The sequence below is a fragment of the Trachypithecus francoisi genome, unplaced genomic scaffold (assembly GCF_009764315.1).
Source record: "Trachypithecus francoisi isolate TF-2019V2 unplaced genomic scaffold, Tfra_2.0 Lachesis_group1, whole genome shotgun sequence".
In the NCBI taxonomy this organism is placed as follows: Eukaryota; Metazoa; Chordata; class Mammalia; order Primates; family Cercopithecidae; genus Trachypithecus; species Trachypithecus francoisi.
In genome coordinates this window covers 80,713,277-80,730,816 of record NW_022681454.1, presented here as the reverse complement: position 1 = coordinate 80,730,816, position 17,540 = coordinate 80,713,277, and the positions used below count along the sequence as shown (strand labels likewise).

The 17,540-nt window shown below is 39.7% G+C and overlaps 1 protein-coding gene across 2 annotated transcripts in view; it reads right to left on the bottom strand.

The window, feature by feature from the left end:
• The window catches only part of USP46 (ubiquitin specific peptidase 46), a 69,284-nt gene that overhangs the window by 26,508 nt on the left and 25,236 nt on the right, over window positions 1-17,540 (bottom strand). For both annotated transcript variants that reach the window (XM_033214698.1, XM_033214699.1), the window contains exons 2-4: window positions 14,392-14,472; window positions 11,289-11,502; window positions 9,352-9,581 (exon numbers count right to left, since the gene is read on the bottom strand). In XM_033214698.1, the coding sequence (XP_033070589.1) occupies window positions 9,352-9,581; window positions 11,289-11,502; window positions 14,392-14,472 (525 nt within the window). The remainder of the gene's footprint in view (window positions 1-9,351; window positions 9,582-11,288; window positions 11,503-14,391; window positions 14,473-17,540) is intronic.

The window sequence follows — 17,540 nt, the reverse complement described above, 5'->3', positions numbered from 1 at the left end:
AGGATTATAGGCGTGAGCCACCACGCCTGGCTGAGAGATCCTGTTTTCAAGGGCAGATGGTACATTTACCAGGACAGACCATGTGGAAGGACACAAGACATATCTCAATAAATTTAAAACTGAAATCATACAGAATATATTCCCTAACCACAACAAAATTAGAAATAAATACCATTAGGATATATAAGAAAATCCCAAATATTTGGAAATTAAACAGCATACTTCCAATTAGAGTACGGATCAAATAAAAAAGATCACAGGAGAAATTAGAAAATATTTTCAACTAATGCCAAAGAAAACATACCATCAAAATTTGTAGCATGCAGCTAAACCAGTGCTTACAGGGAAATTTATAGCTTTATATTTTATGTTAGTAAACAAAAGAAAAGGGACCATTTTTCTACTTTAACTGCTATATCCTTAGTACCTAAAATAATTCCCAGCATTTAACAGGAAATAAATATTTACTAAATAAATAATAACTGAACAGAAGACTGAACAAATGGAAAGATATCTAAATGACAACAGTGGCATCTGAGTGGCAGAATTATGAGTTTTTATTCATTTCTGTTTCTAATTTTTAAAAATAATCCACAGTATTTTCCTTAATTGGCAGAACATTTTTCTTAACCTAAATGGCCCTTCTCTGAAATAAGAAGATTATAGCCAACTGAAACCATAAATAAATTAGATAGCTAGATCTCATTCTACTTAAGCTCTTAAACGAAGAAGGGAATAAAAACAAAAACATTTTGTCCTGTTGGATGCAAATCTTTTTCTGAACTTAATGGTTTTGGAGAGAGGGAGAAATGGAACAAATGTAATTCATTAACTGAAAAAAGTTTCTCCCAATTCCAGATGCAAACTGAATGAGAGTGTGTGAAAGTGCTGCGCAGAGGAATCACCCCCGTGGGGCCATCAAAACATGGCGCTAAACCTTTCCGTTTGGATTTTTCTCTCTCCTTGCCCCAGACTGACACAGTCAAAAGCAATTAATGATCAAATAATGTGGGGTTTTTTTGGGGGGGTGGGGGGGGCAGAGGAAGGTTTGGGGGTTCTGTAGGGTTTTTTTGTTGTTGTTGGGTTTTTTTTTGCTTCTCTCTCTTCCAAGAAAGCTGCCAGAAAAGAAAACCATTTTCTTCCCACACACAAGGATCTCATTCTGGTCTAACTGAAAATACAGCTTGTCTCCAAGGAAACATCTATCACTAAGAGACTCCAATACTCTTAGCAAGTGCAAGCTATATCTTATTCTCCTTTCTTCTCCCTCAATTTTGAGCATGGAGGTCTCTCAAAAACTCTTAGTTTAAAAGCATATAAGAGACCTCTCACTTAATATTCTTTTTAAAGTAATTAACTACAAATCAATTAATAAAATTGATTACATATAGGGTATACATATAAATCACGAGCTTTGCTAAGTTCTTAAGAAATTAAAATCATATTTAGGCCAGGTGCAGTAGTGGGTCATGTCTATAATCCCAGTGCTTTGGAGGGCTAAGGTGGGAGAATCACTTAAGGCCAGGAGTTCAAGACCAGCCCGGGCAACATAGTGAGGCCCAGACTACAAAAACGCCTGTAATCCCAGCACTTTGGGAGGCCACGATGGGCAGATCACCTGAGGTCAGGAGTTTAAGACAAGTCTGGCCAACATGGTGAAACCCTGTCTCTACTAAGAAATACAAAAATTAACCAGGCATGGTGACAGGCGCCTATAATTCCAGCTATTCGGGAGGCTGAGGCAGCAGAAGTGCTTGAACCCGGGAAGGGGAGGTTGCAGTGAGCTAAGATCACATCACTACACTCCAGCCTGGGTGACAGAGTGAGACTCCATCTCAAAAAAAAAATCTTATTGATCACCACCACCGTATTCCAGCCTGGGCAACAGAGGGAGACCCTAACTCTAAATAAATAAATAAATAAAGTTAGCTTCTAAATCCCCATATTCCTTTCTTGGGCTTAGTAGAAAAGGTGATGAGGTGGCAGTTCTGCGCTGTTCAATCATGAGCCGAAACTGTGCTGGCTTTAAAAGGTACCCAGTGGTGGGCTTGGGAAAAGTGCAACTACAGCCAATTTGAATGAATCTCTGGGACTCAGAATCTCCACTGAGTATCACACCTCCCTCCATTACCCAGCTCTACTCCTATCTGCAACAGCCTCAGAAGCTCTACTAATCAATTTGAACCTCTGCAAACAAAGCAATGAGGAGCTGTAAAATTGGTACTTAATAAAGCAGTTCTTAAAACAACCTTTTGGCTCCAGTAGCAGATACAGATGTGTTAAAGCCACTGAGAAGCATGGGAAAACCAGAGATTTGCAGAGCAAAAGCTCAGCTTAAATGGAAAGAGGGAAAATTAAAATAAACAGTGGCAAAATTAAGCTCCAACTGGGCTAACAAATCTTATGAACCAAACAAAAGAATAACCAAGGGAACATGCAAGGCTACAGTGGAAAATCCCCAAGCCCCAATTCTGAAGTGCCTTTATCAAGGTTATCTAGAAAAGTCAGCAATGAATTACCCCTTAAAATAGTCTCTCCAAGTCTATTGCAGAATGAAACTGTTTGTCTCCACAAATCCCTCAGTTGACATTTGCACTGCAAGCATAAGCAACATTTACAAAGGGTGAGACCCAGGAAAAAAAAAAAGAAAAAGAAAATCATCGTTTTCTGAAAGCACGAATGCTGGCAAAAAGGTTTTCCACAACTGAAGGAACTAGCAGCGGAGGCAGCGACAATGGCAAGGTACCCCCAGGGGCTAATTTGTTGCTCAGGATCTAGTGCCATTTAATCCCACAGTGAGACTTCACAAACATGGGTCTTGGCAATTCTGACTGAAGCACCATCTAAAGGCTGTCTGCCCTAGGCAAAGGATGTTACTCAAAAGAGGCACCCTGTTTCTCGTCCAGGTGAAGGAAATCTTTCACATTAGGTCTTCTTGCACACCAAGTACTCAACATTTTATAGTAACAGAAAAACCCTGCAGGCTATGTGTTTTCTTAGAAAGTACAGGGCTTTCTAACAATTAGAGCTTTCTAAAAATGGAATGCAACGCCTTGGGAGATTGATTCCCTGCCTCTGGACTGGGTCCATCAGATGCTGTTGACCAACTGGCTAGGATATCATAGAAGGGACTCAGCACTGGCAGAAAAAAAAAAGATTAAATGACTGCTAGGATCCCATCCAGTTGAAGGAGCTAAGAAAATGAAGGTGATTATCCAAGTAACTCCAGAGAAAAAACACTCTTGCCTGAAATCATCTGATCATTTCAGGAGGAAGAAAAGTAGGTTTTACAGATTGCCCCATTTTCCAGAAAGACATACCGGCACACTCTCATCTACTTCTACAAAACAAGTATAAACAGTTGGAATCCATTATAACAAATACTACAGTATCATCCAAAAATTTCTAAGGCATTTTTGGGCACAGGTTTCCCACTCGTGATAACCCTCCAGGAGATAACAAGCTAGGTAAAAGCTTTTGCAATATAAATACTTGACAATGCAATATTTGCATTTATTGAGGTCAGCTGACCCTTTCGTAAGGGGAAAAAAAAAAAAAACTACAGATGTGTCTGAGTCCATCTTCTGAGTCTTCCTGAAAATCCACACTGAGTAAAGATGGATTTAGCAACAGTGTTAACTGTAGAGTCTGGTACAGGTTCTCTGGCTACAAATGTAGGAACTGAAGCCCCCTTGTTCTGGTTCCCATATCATAAACTCATGAAGTACTCTGTTCTTCTTCTTCACGGCATCTTGCAATTATAATTACTTAACTAATTACTCATTTTGTCATTAAAGACTGTGTCCATGCTGGAAGTTCCAGAAAGGCAGGGCTCTCACTGTACCCTCAAGTGCCTCAGGCTTTTATATAGCAAATGTGGAAAAAAAAAACCCCACACATTTACTGAATAAAAGAATACTGTACAAAGCCACTAGATTAGCAAAAGTGAAGATATCTGAGAATAGCAGGGATAGATGATGTAGAGAAATGAAAGCACTCACTCATATACTGAGTGTGTAAAGTGGTATAACCATTTTGGGAATTTGACACTTTCTAATGATATTAATGAAAAGCATACCATATGACCTAACACATTTACTTGATGTGCATATCCTAAAGAAACTGGGTTCATGTGCACTACAGTATATGTATTAAAATGTTCACAGCTGCATTGTTCATATTGCCCCAAACTGGCAACAGCCAAATATCCATCAATAGTAAAATGAATCAGTAAACTGTGGCATATTCATGCAATAGAACACCATATAGCAATAAAAATGAAAAAACTAAAGCATCATGCAACAACACAAATGAATCTCACAAGGGACACTGAGCAAAAGGCAAAACACAAACGATACATATTTATGATATTATCAAAATATCAAAAACAAGCCAAACTGAACTATATATTTCAGATATGCAAAAATAGGTCATCAGTTCTATCAAACATTAAAAGAGATAAAAACTTATAGAAGCTCTTCCAAAGAAAAGAGAGAACCAATTTTACAAGAATGTTGATAGCAAAACCAGACAAGTACAGTGGAGAAAGGAAAAGTTCAAGCCAATCTCACTAATAAACATAGTGGCAAAAAAATCCTAAAAATTTTAGATCTCACAATCCAACCATATATATAAAAGATAAAGCCCCAATTCAGTTTATCACAAAAATACAAAGTGGGGTCAACATTAGAAACTCTATTAATGTGGCCACATGCTGTGGCTCATGTATGTAATCCCAGCACTTTGTGAGGCTGAGGTGGGCAGATCACCTGAGGTCAGGTGTTTAAGACCAGCCTGACCAACATGGTAAAACCTCATCTCTACTAAAAATACAAAAATTAGCTGGGTGTGGTGGCACGCATCTGTAATCCTGGTTACGCCAGAGTCTGAGACAGGAGAATTGCTTGAACCTGGGAGGCAGAGGTTGCAGTGAGCCAAGACCATGCCACTACACTCCAGCCTGTGTGACAGAGGAAGACTCTGTCTCACACACATACAAAACAAAACAAAACAAAAAAAACCCAAAACTCTACTAATGTAACTAACTTACCACCACTTTAGAAACATTTGGCACTACCTAGGAAATCTGAAGATGCACATGCCCTATGGCCAGCAATTCTGCTCCCAAAAGGATACCCCAGAGAGAATTTTGCCCATGTGGGCCAGCAGATAGTTTGTAGCAGCACTGTCTATAAGCCAAAATTAGACATACCATATAGAAGAATAGAAAAACAAACTGCAGTATATTCCTACAATGGTATACTATAAAATAACAATGAATGAACCATGCTACAAAGAAATGGCCAATTCTCAAAAATATTAATATAACCTTTAATGATAATAGCAAGTTTAGAAGAATACATGTATATGATTTCATCTATATAAAAGCCATAAACATGCAGAACTAAGTAAATGTCTAGAAATACACATGCATATGTATGTAAAACTGCAAAGAAAAGATAGCATTGACACACAAAATGGAAGACAGTGGTTATTTCCTGGGCAAAGGATGAGATTGAGAGGAAAATTAAATTGCAAAGAAGTACACAGAGGGTTTCAAAGTTATTGTTAATGTTCCATTTTTTATAGGTGTATATGCCCATGGATTTTTTAAACTATTCTTTAAAATGTATATGTAGCCTATATATAAACATACACTATACACACATACACTTCTTCATAAACATGATGTATTTCCTAATTTAAAAAATAATTTCAATACTTACCAGTCTAGACCAGGCTTTACTATGAATCATTCCTCAATTCTAGCTCATGAAATAAATCAAAATATTTTCCCATAACATATAGTTTTCTTCTTCAAGAAACATGACAAACATTTTCATTTATTTATTCACTCAACTATTTATTGAGTAATTATTATATGTCAAATACTCCTTGGGCACCAGAGAGAGAAACAAAACTGGCCCTATCCCTGTCCTCATCAATCTTATAGTTTAGTAAGGAAGATAGATGCTGCATACAAAATACATATAGATAAACATATAAATACAACAAAGTGCTATCACAGAAAAGTAGACTATTGTAAGATTATACAAGGTGACTTCATTAAGTTGGAAATTCAGAGAATTTGGGATTTAACACAAGTTGAAACCTGAAGAGGTTTTAGTAAAGCAATAGGGGCAGGTGGTGTGCATTCCAGACAGAAAGCGGCATGTGCAAAGGACCTGAAGCAGGAAGGGGTTTAAAACACTTGAGAAGCTACACTAAAGCTAGAGTAAGAAACAGAATAGCAAAGACGACCCTGCAGAGACAGACAGAGCCAGATTATGTAAGAATTTGTAGGCAGTGGTATTTTCAGTGAGACTGCAGGCCACTACTATACTTTAGGTAGGAGAGTAACATGGAGGAAGTCCAGAGGAAAAAACAGAGAATCCAGTAGGAGTTACTACAGTAGTGTAGTTGAGACTGCCAGCCAAGAGTTGATGGGTGCCTGAGCCAGGATGGTAGCAGGGAGGAAGAAAAGTATATTAAGGGAGATACAGTAGACAGGGAGTGGCAACAGAATAGATGTAAGAGGTGAGGTAAGGATGGCGTGAAGGAGTACACCCTTATTAAATGACAAATATTGAAAATCTGTCAATTGTCATATTTACAATATAGCCCTAGTTTTGATGTTTAAAAGTATACAAAATTATTCTGAAAATAAGTTGAATATCAAAAGGAATAAAAAACTATAATGGATTAAAACACACGAAATATATTAAAATTCATGAATTCATCACTAAATGGTAATACAAAAGACAGAGAGGGAGATAAAGTATATTAAAGGCTCTAACATTGTTGGAAAAGTGGGAAAAAAATGAAAGAAGTCAAAGATGCATGTTGTAATCTCTAGAGTAACCTCTAAATGAATTTGGAAATGTAATATATTAAATGCCAAAAGATGAAAAATATTTCACTGACCCAAAAGAAGAGAGAAAAATGAATATAAAATAGATTAATTAAATAAAAACAGAGTAGGGAACAGGTGCGGTGGCTCACGCCTATAATCTCAGCACTTTGGGAGGCCAAGGCAGACAGATTACCTGAGGTCAGGAGTTCGAAACCAGCCTGGCCAACATGGTGAAACCCCGTCTCTACTAAAAATACAAGAGTTAGCCGGGTATGGTGGCAGGCACCTGTAATCCCAGCTACTCAGGAGGCTTAGGCAGGAGAATCACTTGAACCCGGGAGGCAGAGGTTGGAGTGAGCTGAGATCAAGCCACTGTACTCCAGACTGGGCGACAGAGCGAGACTGTCTCAAAAAAATATTTTTTAATAAAATAAAAATAAAAACAAAGAGTAGGGTGGTAGAAACATACTGCCATTTTACCATACATGTTAAAGTACACCACAAGGATGTTTCCAGAATGTGGGAAATGCTATAGGACAAACACCCTGATTTCTTCAAAAAACAAATTGCAAGGAAAAAAGGGTGGCGGGGGGAGGTTGGAGGTGAGGATCAGGATTGGCCAAAGTGTTAACAATCACTGATCCTGAATGATACACACATGGGAAACACCACACTACTGCCTCTACTTTGGTATTCATTTGAATTTTACTGGAATATAAAGTAGAAAGGAAGAGAGGGAAAATGGGAGGGAGAGAAGAAGAGAGAGCAATACAGAGATGGTGGCAGGGAGGGAAGATCTCTGGATACTTATTGGCATATTTATGTGCAGATAATGTTTTGGCAGGATATATTTTTAAATGTTCAAGTGGTTATCTCTGGGCTAATGTGATCACAATTTTTAGAATGTTACAAATTCATCATCTCTAGGTGGGAAGATTACTGGTAACTTTTAGTCTCTTCTTGTTTAGCTATGTTTTCTAATTGCTTCTACAATGGGTAAAACAGAATGCTTGACTCAAAAATTGTTCAAAAGGATGGAAGAAAGACTGCCAAAACCCAAAAAGCTTCTCCCAACATAGATGTTGATGTGTAAATCTACATTTCTTAAATATTTCTGGGTCACAGCTCGCAATGGATTGAATGTCTGTGTCCTCCCAAAATTCATCCGTTGAAACTCTCATCTCTAATGGGATGGTATTTGGAGATGGGCCTCTGGGAGGCAAACAGGTCATGAGGGTAGAGCCCTCATGATAAGATTTGTACCCTTATAAAAGGAGACCCGAGAGAGCTTGCTTTCTCTATCTCCACCAAGTGAGGACACAGCCAGAAGGCAGCTGTCTGTAAGGCAGAAAGAAGGCCTCACCAAGAACCTGACCCTGCTAGCACCTTCATCTGGGACTTCCAGCCTCTGGAACTGTGAGAAATGATTTTCTGTTGTTTAAGCAATCCAAGAAGGATTGCGTTGTAGGCAGACCAGACTAAGACACAGGCTCTTTGCAGAATCTGACAAAAGCTACTAACTCTCTTTCCAGAAAAATGCACAATCTTATAGAATTTTTCATACAGTGTCAAGAAAGTTTGAGATCCCTAATGAACCCATAGACTTTCTATGCTGTCAGTAGTAGTTAGAATAAAAAATTATAGCTGACATTTATTGCCCACTTGCCATGTGCCAAGCATGGCTCTAGGTGTCAACTCATTTAATCCTCCCACCAACCCTCCAAGATGGGCATTCTCATCATCCCCATTTTATAGATGAGGAAAGTGAGGACAGAGAAGATTAATAATTTGCACAGGGTCCACTAGTTATTAAGCAGAAAAGCCATCATACAAACTTGGGCAGCCTGGTTCCAGAGCTCAGCTCTTAAGCAGCAAAATATGAGGCCACCCACAGAGTTGAAGTTAAACATGCCAAGCAAATATGACATCCTGAATCATGCTCTGGAGAACGTATCTTCAAATTCAATTAACATTAAGTACCTACCATGTGTCAGACCCATCCAAACACATAAGCTCATCCAACCCTCAAAACAGTGCTGTAAGTAACTCGCCCCAAATACGCAGTTAACTGCTATAAAAACAGGAGTCTAGTCTGTCTTCTGACTCCAAGTTCAACATACCACAGCTGATTGCCTCTAAATTGGGGTGATGGTCCTGTTCCACATTACACATGACCTCCCAATGACCAAAATCTTTGTAAGGTAACTGGTTGACATCCAATTCAATAGGTTAAATCTGTAGACCCCAAAATTTGCCCATGATGTAAAGCAATTCAGCATTTGAGATTTTTCTTCATTACTCAGCTTTGGCCTGCTGAGACATCCTGGATGGATATGGGCTTCCAAAAGTTTGCACTTGAGTTTCATATGCATAAATAGGATCATTTACATACACTGCAGATAACTGCTAAATGCTATAATACCACATTGCAATCACATGCAACATAGCCTACATAAATATGAACACGCGAGTTACATGAGAGCTCCCCTAGTACTTACAGTTTCACAGTTCAAGCATCGAGTTTCATTGGTAAGCGTTCCCTGAAAAATCTCATGGACCCAGGTGAGTTCTGGTTTATTATTTTCCGCAGGTTCATTCATGTTGCCATTTTTTAATTTTCCATTTTGTTTTTCCTGTTTCTTCTCCTCCTGCAGGATGTCCGCAATAGTGTTCAGCAAATAATTTAAAAATTCATGAGCATCCTGCTGCATGTAGTTATCAAAGAGATCTGGAAAGGAGAAGGTGGTTATTTCAGTCTCTGCTTCTTGAAAAGCAAATGGACATAGTTAGTGTTACATGCCATACTTAATTTTTTTTTTTTTTTTTTTTTAGAGATGGAGTCTCGCTCTGTCGCCAGATTGGAGTGTAGTGGTACGATCTCAGTTCACTGAAACCTCTGCCTCCCAGGTTCAAGAGATCCTCCTACTGCCTCAGCCTCCTGAGTAGCTGGGGCTACAGGTGCGTGCCACCATGCCCAGCTAATTTTTGTATTTTTAGCAGACACCAGGTTCACCATGTTGACCAAGATGGTCTCGATCTCTTGACCTCATGATCTGCCCACCTCAGCCTCCCAAAGTGCGGGGATTACAGGCGTGAGCCACCATGCCCAGAGCCCATACTTCAATTTTTATACTGAAAGGGTGAACAGGTATGGAATATAAACATACTCATCTCTACGAGGCAGCTTCAATGAGTAAGTTTCCAAAGAATTTTTTTAATTCATTTCCACTTTCCACCACGTACCAAGAACAAAATTTCCCGTATCTCCCTAGTCATCACATTTATATAAAATTACCAAAAGTTCTATTTGTTCTACAAAGGAACAGAAGTTACCAGATAAGTTCCCTGATAAAATATCAATTTTTAATATGATGTAACTACCAATGATCAATTAATTATTCATTGGGTAATTTATTCAGAACAAGTAGGGTGTCTTCCCAAAGATCATATCAAACCCTGGACCAGCCTGGAAGCAGCCTAGATGAAACACAGAAGGGAGATGAGGGATATGTGTGAGCATGCATCTATCTGATAGTGTTCTGAAACCAAACACAAATGATTCCAGAAGCCTACTCCTGCTCCCCGCCATAAGGACAAACCATCAAAAGATGAATGCAGCTGTGAACCTTCATTATTAATCACATTCACAACTTGACAGAGTGCTCTGTTTCCTTCTCCACTCAAATTAGTTTTATTCTGGTATGTATAAACTGTAACTTCAAAATATAGCAATCAAATTAAAAGAGATTTTATGAAACAAATACCTGATTAACCATGCACATCTGATGCAGGAAGGCTGAATCTAAGATAAATAGTAATTGCCATAACAAATATCTTTATAGTCATAAAAATTGCCAATACAAAACTTCTGGAATATGTACCTAGTTTCTACTACCTACTCCCCAAAAGAAAACAGAAAAACCAGAAAAATCAGGACTTTTAAACATCATATAAAGCAATCAATTTGATATCCTTCAATTACCTTAGGCAAATGAAAATCAGAGGTATGATATTTAAAACAGTAGAGGCTCTGATTAGATAATAGGCACTTATTTTAATCACCTATGACAAGTGTATAAACCAGTACTATTTTATTCAATTATTGCATCAACCAATTTAGGCCAATGAGTATCCCACTCAGAAGGCTGCCTTGGACACTTTTCTCTCTTACAATGATACTGCCCAGAATGGAGCAAATAAAAAGGTCATTCTAAATTGGAAAAATAAATGTGCATTTTTAAGCATGTTTCTAACCCAGTTTTGTTTTATGTTTACTGGGCAGAGAAGAAATGTTTCTTAAAAAATGACACCGAGTAGTTAACCATGCTTATTTTCCCTTTTCGAAAAAATCTCAGCTCTTTCTTTTGAGGAGATACAGAACCATCAATTCTCCTTATTTCAGAGGCTTAAACACATTATACTGCTTACTACTCACCATTCTCTTTTCTCAGCCTTGAAATGAACTTCTTTGGTGGGATGACGCCAACCTTCTTCTTCTGCGTGGCAATGCTGTGGAAAAGGTCCGCCAGGCACGTCAGCAAGTTTTCCTTCTTCTTTTGCTGGGCCTTGTATGCCAACACATTCTCCCGGAATGGACGGCAGAAGTACAACGCCTGAAGCACGGAGTTACAGTAGCATGTGTTTCCAAACTGCCAAGGGACAACAGGGATGGTTCAAGTCACTGCCTGGGGATGAGCCACCTTTGGAATAAGTAGTGAGGGTGAGAAGGTCCCCACTCCATGAACTGGCCTGGATGTCCCTGTATTGGAATCCAGTTCACCGTATCAGAAAACTAGTTAACTACTCTAAACACCAGTGACCATCTGATCCACAGAGAAATGAAGAAAAATGCACATCATTCTGGTGCTTCTCTAGCCCATCAAAGTCTCGAGAATGATAACAAGCACTCTGCCTCAATAAAGAGTCTAATGAGACCTGCTGGTGCTTAAAAAAAAGAGAGAGAGAAGGGAAAAAAATCTACATAATGTGGAGACTCAGGAAAGCAGCTGGCTAAATAAAAGATGCACATTGCAACACATCAAAACTCCCACGACAGGGAAAATAAAAATCTGAATCAAAGAGAAATCCAGTAATTAGGAACCACTTGCTCGGCTGAAACAGCCTAAACTGAACAGGGGCTGGTTTTCATTTTTCAATATTCCAGCGCTCCTGCCCACTGGCTCAGACCACATTTCCTCACTTAACCCCGAGCAATGCAGGCAAAAATATGCTGCCTCATGTCACTCTCCCAGCTTCCCACCCTCTGGACTTCTAAATGGCCCTTGATCTTACCTCTGCCAAGGCAGCAATTGTGCCAATACCATACTACCCAAGTTCCTAGCCTGCAATCACATTAGGGCCCACCCAGTAACATTTTATCCTCTCACAAAGCATGGATACTGAGATTATTATTAAAGAGGGAAAACGACTCACTGATTTTCAACTGACTGTAAGACCACCTCTGTAGAAGAACACAGCTGAGACTATCACTTTAGAATTTTTCGTGCACAATAAAATTTAAAGAAAAAAATTCTAAGGAAATAACTAACAAGATTAATAACAGATTACGAAATGCTATGTAGGATTGAAATAGAACACGAACACCTTCTCAAAACTGGTTGTTGGCTTGTGTGTCGTTTAGCCAAAAGCGAGACAGATGCTCTGCCATACTTAACATGACATTTCTACGTATGCTAAGATAGAAGACTTCCTATTTTTATATTTTAATCTACTTTGACACAATTATGTAACAGGAGACAAACCTCTTTGTACAGAGATGCTGGAACTTTCATAAATTACCATTCAAAGGGAACATAAATGAAGCTATTAATAAACACAGATCCCACAATCCTTACACAAACTAGGAAATGGCCTTAATTCTTTCTTTCTTTCTTTCTTTTTTTTTTTTTCCCGCTCTCCACAATCTGCATTTGTTATTTTTCTTAGCCAGGGCAGAATTCCCATGCCTTGAATAACTCACTTCACAGGGCTAAGCAAAGGCTTGTGCACAATGGCTAAAAAGTTTGTTTTAAAATTTTAAGTCAGTATTTCACCAACACAATGCCCTATATTCCAGGACTTAGCTTTCCTCCTTCCATTCTTTTCTTTTCTATTCAGTATCTCACCTTTCCCCAGACACCCTTCAGTAACACTTGGCCCCAATTCAGTGGATAACTCCTGGGAAGGGAAAGGAACTAACATTTACCGAGTGTCCACAGTATGTCTCAGCTTCATGTCAGGGTTTTAAATAGGCGCTCTCATTTACCCTTCATTATCACCCAAAGGTTAGAAGCCATTATGACCCCCATTTTACAGATGGGGAAATGGAGGCTCAGAGAAAGCAAGTAATTGCCCAAGATCACACAAGCTAGGGAGTAGCACAGGCAGAATTCAAACCGAAGTCTGTATTACATTAAAGCCAATGTTATTCCTATTATGTCATGGGCAGCACTTACTTGCAGAGAATATTTCCAGCTTTCCCAGTGGAAATTACTATTTACCACACCTGGGCACTGACAGACTACGTTCAGCATAATTATTCAGAAAACCAATTGTTTATGAGTTAGTATTTGATGTCACTTAACACCTATATCACAGAGAAAAAGGATCAAGTGAGGAAGAAAGCTCATGAGGATAGAGGCACACCGCCTCTACCGTATTACTACTCCGTTATCATCAACCTACCAAGGAAGCAGAGCTGCTGGGTCCAGCCTTCTACAAAGGAGGTTACTGAGCACAAAAAAAATGAGACCAGGAATTTCTGAGATAAAATGGTCCCAGTTTTCCCTCCCAACCTGTCCTGCTTCAGGTACACCACCAACTTACACTGTTAAAGAAAGACACTGGCAATGTGCTGGTAACGTTTTTAAAAAACGCTGGTTGTACTGATGCAAACTTAAAGAAAGACTGGCTAAACAGTTCATTCAGAGGACACAGGGAGAACATATAAAAGCAGATTTGGGGCCTGGTGCGGTGGCTCACGCCTGTAATCCCCGCACTTTGGGAGGCCAAAGCGGGTAGATCACCTGAGGTCCGGAGCTCGAGACCAGCCTGGCCAACATGGCAAAACCCCGTCTCTACTAAAAAATCAGCCAGGCATGGTAGCGCACGCCTGTAATCCCAGCTACTCGGGAGGCTGAGGTAGGAGGTGGAGGTTGCAGTGAGCTGAGATTGCGCCACTGCACTCCAACCTGGGTGACAGAGCAAGACTCCATCTCAAAACAGAACAAAAAAAAAAAAACAGATTTGGCTACAAAGACTAATGAAGTTATTATGAAAGTTATGCGTGCAAAGGAAATTCCTTAAAGCATGGGGGGGGGGGATGTAAATTTGACCCAAAATGCAATAATTAAATGTTTTTTGCTGGGACAACTCATACTTTCAAAAATAGGTTAAGTTGCCTCCTCCCCAACGCTGGCATTCTACTAAGGAGCATAACCAATCATTTAAAAATTGGCAGTGATAAAAATGCACTTAGAGTGGAGTTGCTTCATATACCCTAAAACATTTGATGAAAATAAAACATTTTACATACTTACATTGACCAATCCGAAATAGTGTTCATTGATTGGAAACTGCTCTGGACCAATGTCTTTTTCCAGAGCAGAGGCATTGGTGCCCTAAAAGAGAAAAATAGCAAAAGTTCTGTTGCATGTAAAATAGATGAAAAGTAAAATCATACTTAGAAGAGTCTACTATTGAGACAAGCATCTCCCCCGGTCAACATGGTATTTGGTGATGTTTGCGCTTAAGGAAAATGTGTCAGAAGTAAAGCAGAAGAGCGGTTAATAATGTCAGCCTTATTCTTCTCATTGAACTTATTCATCCCCTCAAACCTAATCTCCTTGACTTCAATATTCTTCCAATTAGAAAAGAAAGTTTGAGATAGGCAAATGAACAAACAATCGCCAAGAACTTCTGAATAAGGAACATGGGCATTTCAAACAGCTACAGCAGTTTTTGTAATATTTGATGGCATACAGAATCATATTACCACTATCAAAGTCAATGTCTTCATTTTAATAAAGATTTACTGAGCACCCACTAAGCCAGACACTGTTCTCTAGGTCTGGGCATGGATAACAGAATAGTGAACTAAACACACGATGCCTGCTCTCATGGAGTTTGCATTTTAGCAGATGAAGACAGACTGAAAGGAAAAGTGTGTTGGAGAGTTTATTTAAAAATAATAGTGCAGGGGCTGGGTGCAGTGTCTCACGCCTGTAATCCTAGCACTTTGGGAGGCCGAGGCAAACGGATCACTTGAGGTCAGGAGTTCGAAACCAGCCCAGCCAACATGGTAAAATCGCATCTCTACTAAAAATACAAAAATTAGCCAGGTGTGGTGGCAGGCATCTGTAATCCCAGCTACTCAGGAGGCTGAGACATAAGAACTGCTTGAACTCAGAGGCTGGAGGTTGCAGTGAGCCAAGATTGTGCCACTGCACTCCAGCCTGGGTACAGAATGAGACTCCACTGGAAGGGAAGGAGAAGGGGAATGGGAAGGGGAAGGGGAAGGGGAAGGGGAAGGGGAAGGGGAAGAGGAAGGGGAAGGGGAAGAGGAAGGGGAAGGGAGATGGATGGAGGGAGGGAGGGAGGGAGGGAGGGAGGAAGGAAGGAAGGAAGGAAGGAAGGAAGGAAGGAAGGAAGGAAGGAAAATACTGCAATGGAGAAAAATAAAGTAGGAAATGGGGATGGGGAAGACAAGGAGTAAGGATGGGGGAGAGGTATGCAGGCTGTAGAGGGTGGATAGCAGCACTTTTTTATTTTATTTTATTTTTTGAGACAGGTTGTTACTCTATCACCCAGGCTAGAGTGCAGTGGATTATGGCTCACTGTAACCTCAAATTCCTGGGCTTAAGTGATCCTCCTACCTCAGCCTCCCAAGTAGCTGGGACTACATGTGCACACCACCATGACCAGCTAATTTTTTTTATTTTTGGTAGAGACACGGTCTCATTATATTGTCCAGGCTGGTCTCAAACTCTTGGCCTCAAGCAATCCTCCCACCTCATCCTCCCAAAGTGCTGAGATTATAGGTGTAAGCCACGATGCCCAGCCTGCACCTTTAAATAGAGTGGTCAGGGAAGGCCTTACTGAGAAGGCAAATGTCCAAAGAATATTGTAAATAGTGAAGAAATACAAGTTAAAACCTAACCTTTCCCAAAAGCATCAAATTGGTAAGCCACATGACAATCCGACATGATAACAGCTACTGGGTACACCTTCTATGTGCCACGGACTGTGCTATTTATGCTCACAACAATCCTGTGAGGTAAGTACTATTACTATCCCCATTGCACGGACAAGGAACTTAAGACTCAAACGCATTTAAGAATTCACCTAAGGTCCATTGTAAGTAGTAGAGCTAGGACTTGACCCCAAGAGGCAGACTTGAGAGTCCACAATCATAAGCAAATGCTGTACACAGCAATTCTAATATTAAACCTTTTGCTGAGTCCCATTAAGGGTCAGTTACTGGCAAATGATTATCATCACTTCACAAGACCTGAATGAGTCTTCTAGGATTAGGAAAAGTGACCCAAGTTCAGTCCAATATGGTAAGTAGTTTGGGAAGCAGGTAAAATAAGACTCCATTTGTACCATGGACTCTATCATCATTCTAGAGAAGGCTCTGTCTACCTTCGCAGACCATCATGGAAGACTAACAGCTCACAGAAACTCAAGACTTGAGAGACAGGTATTTTTAAATGAATAAGAAAAAAGTTTTGGCTGGACATGTTGGCCCACACCTGTAATTCCAGCACTTTGGGAGGCCAAGGTGGGTGGATCCCTTGAGCCCCAGTGGTTCGAGACCAGCCTGGGCAACATGGTGAAACCCTGTCTCTACAAAAGATACAAAATTTAGCGGGACGTGGTGGCACAAACCTGTAGTTCCAGCTACTCAAGAGGCTGAGGTGGAAGGATCATCTGAGCCTGGGGAGGTAGAGGCTACAGTGAGCTGTGATGGCACTATTGCATTCCAGCCTCGGCAACAGAGTGATACCCTGTCTCAAAAAGGAAGACAGAAAAGAAAAGAAGGAAAGGAAAGGAAAGGGGAAAGGAAAAAGGAAAGGAAAAAGAAAAGGAAAAAGAAAACGAAGGAAGGAAGGAAGTTTCATTTTTAAAAATTGATCTGCTGTTATTATTTATTCTGGACTCACAACTGCCATCTCCTCTCGCAGAAAGAAATGACCAAAACATAACTGAGAACCAGTCAAAATGGCCACTTGTCCCTAAGTAAACAATATATGCAAAATGACCCTCCTCAGACCACAGAACTACAGTAGAAATGGCACACAGCTTCCCCTTATCATAACATCCTTCAAATTCCACTTGTTTCCTAGGTCCTTAATACTGTTGCACCAAACTGATAACTCCCTTTACCTGTCATCTGAGACTTAGAGTTCAAGGATCATTTGTGTCTAGGATAGTTTCCATGTTTTTTCATTAGTCACTGCCTTCACAATAATGTGACACTATATACAAGGCTGAATTTTTGAAATAACATATCAAATTACGGTAGGACTTTATAGTGTAGACAAAAATCACTAAAAATTTTTAATAAAGTTATATCTCAAGCATAAATCAATGTAAATAATGCATATTAAATATACCCCCATAGCCATTTTTCAAGCAAAATTAGGATATATGGCTTAGAGCCCAGGAGGAATATCAGATATAAAAG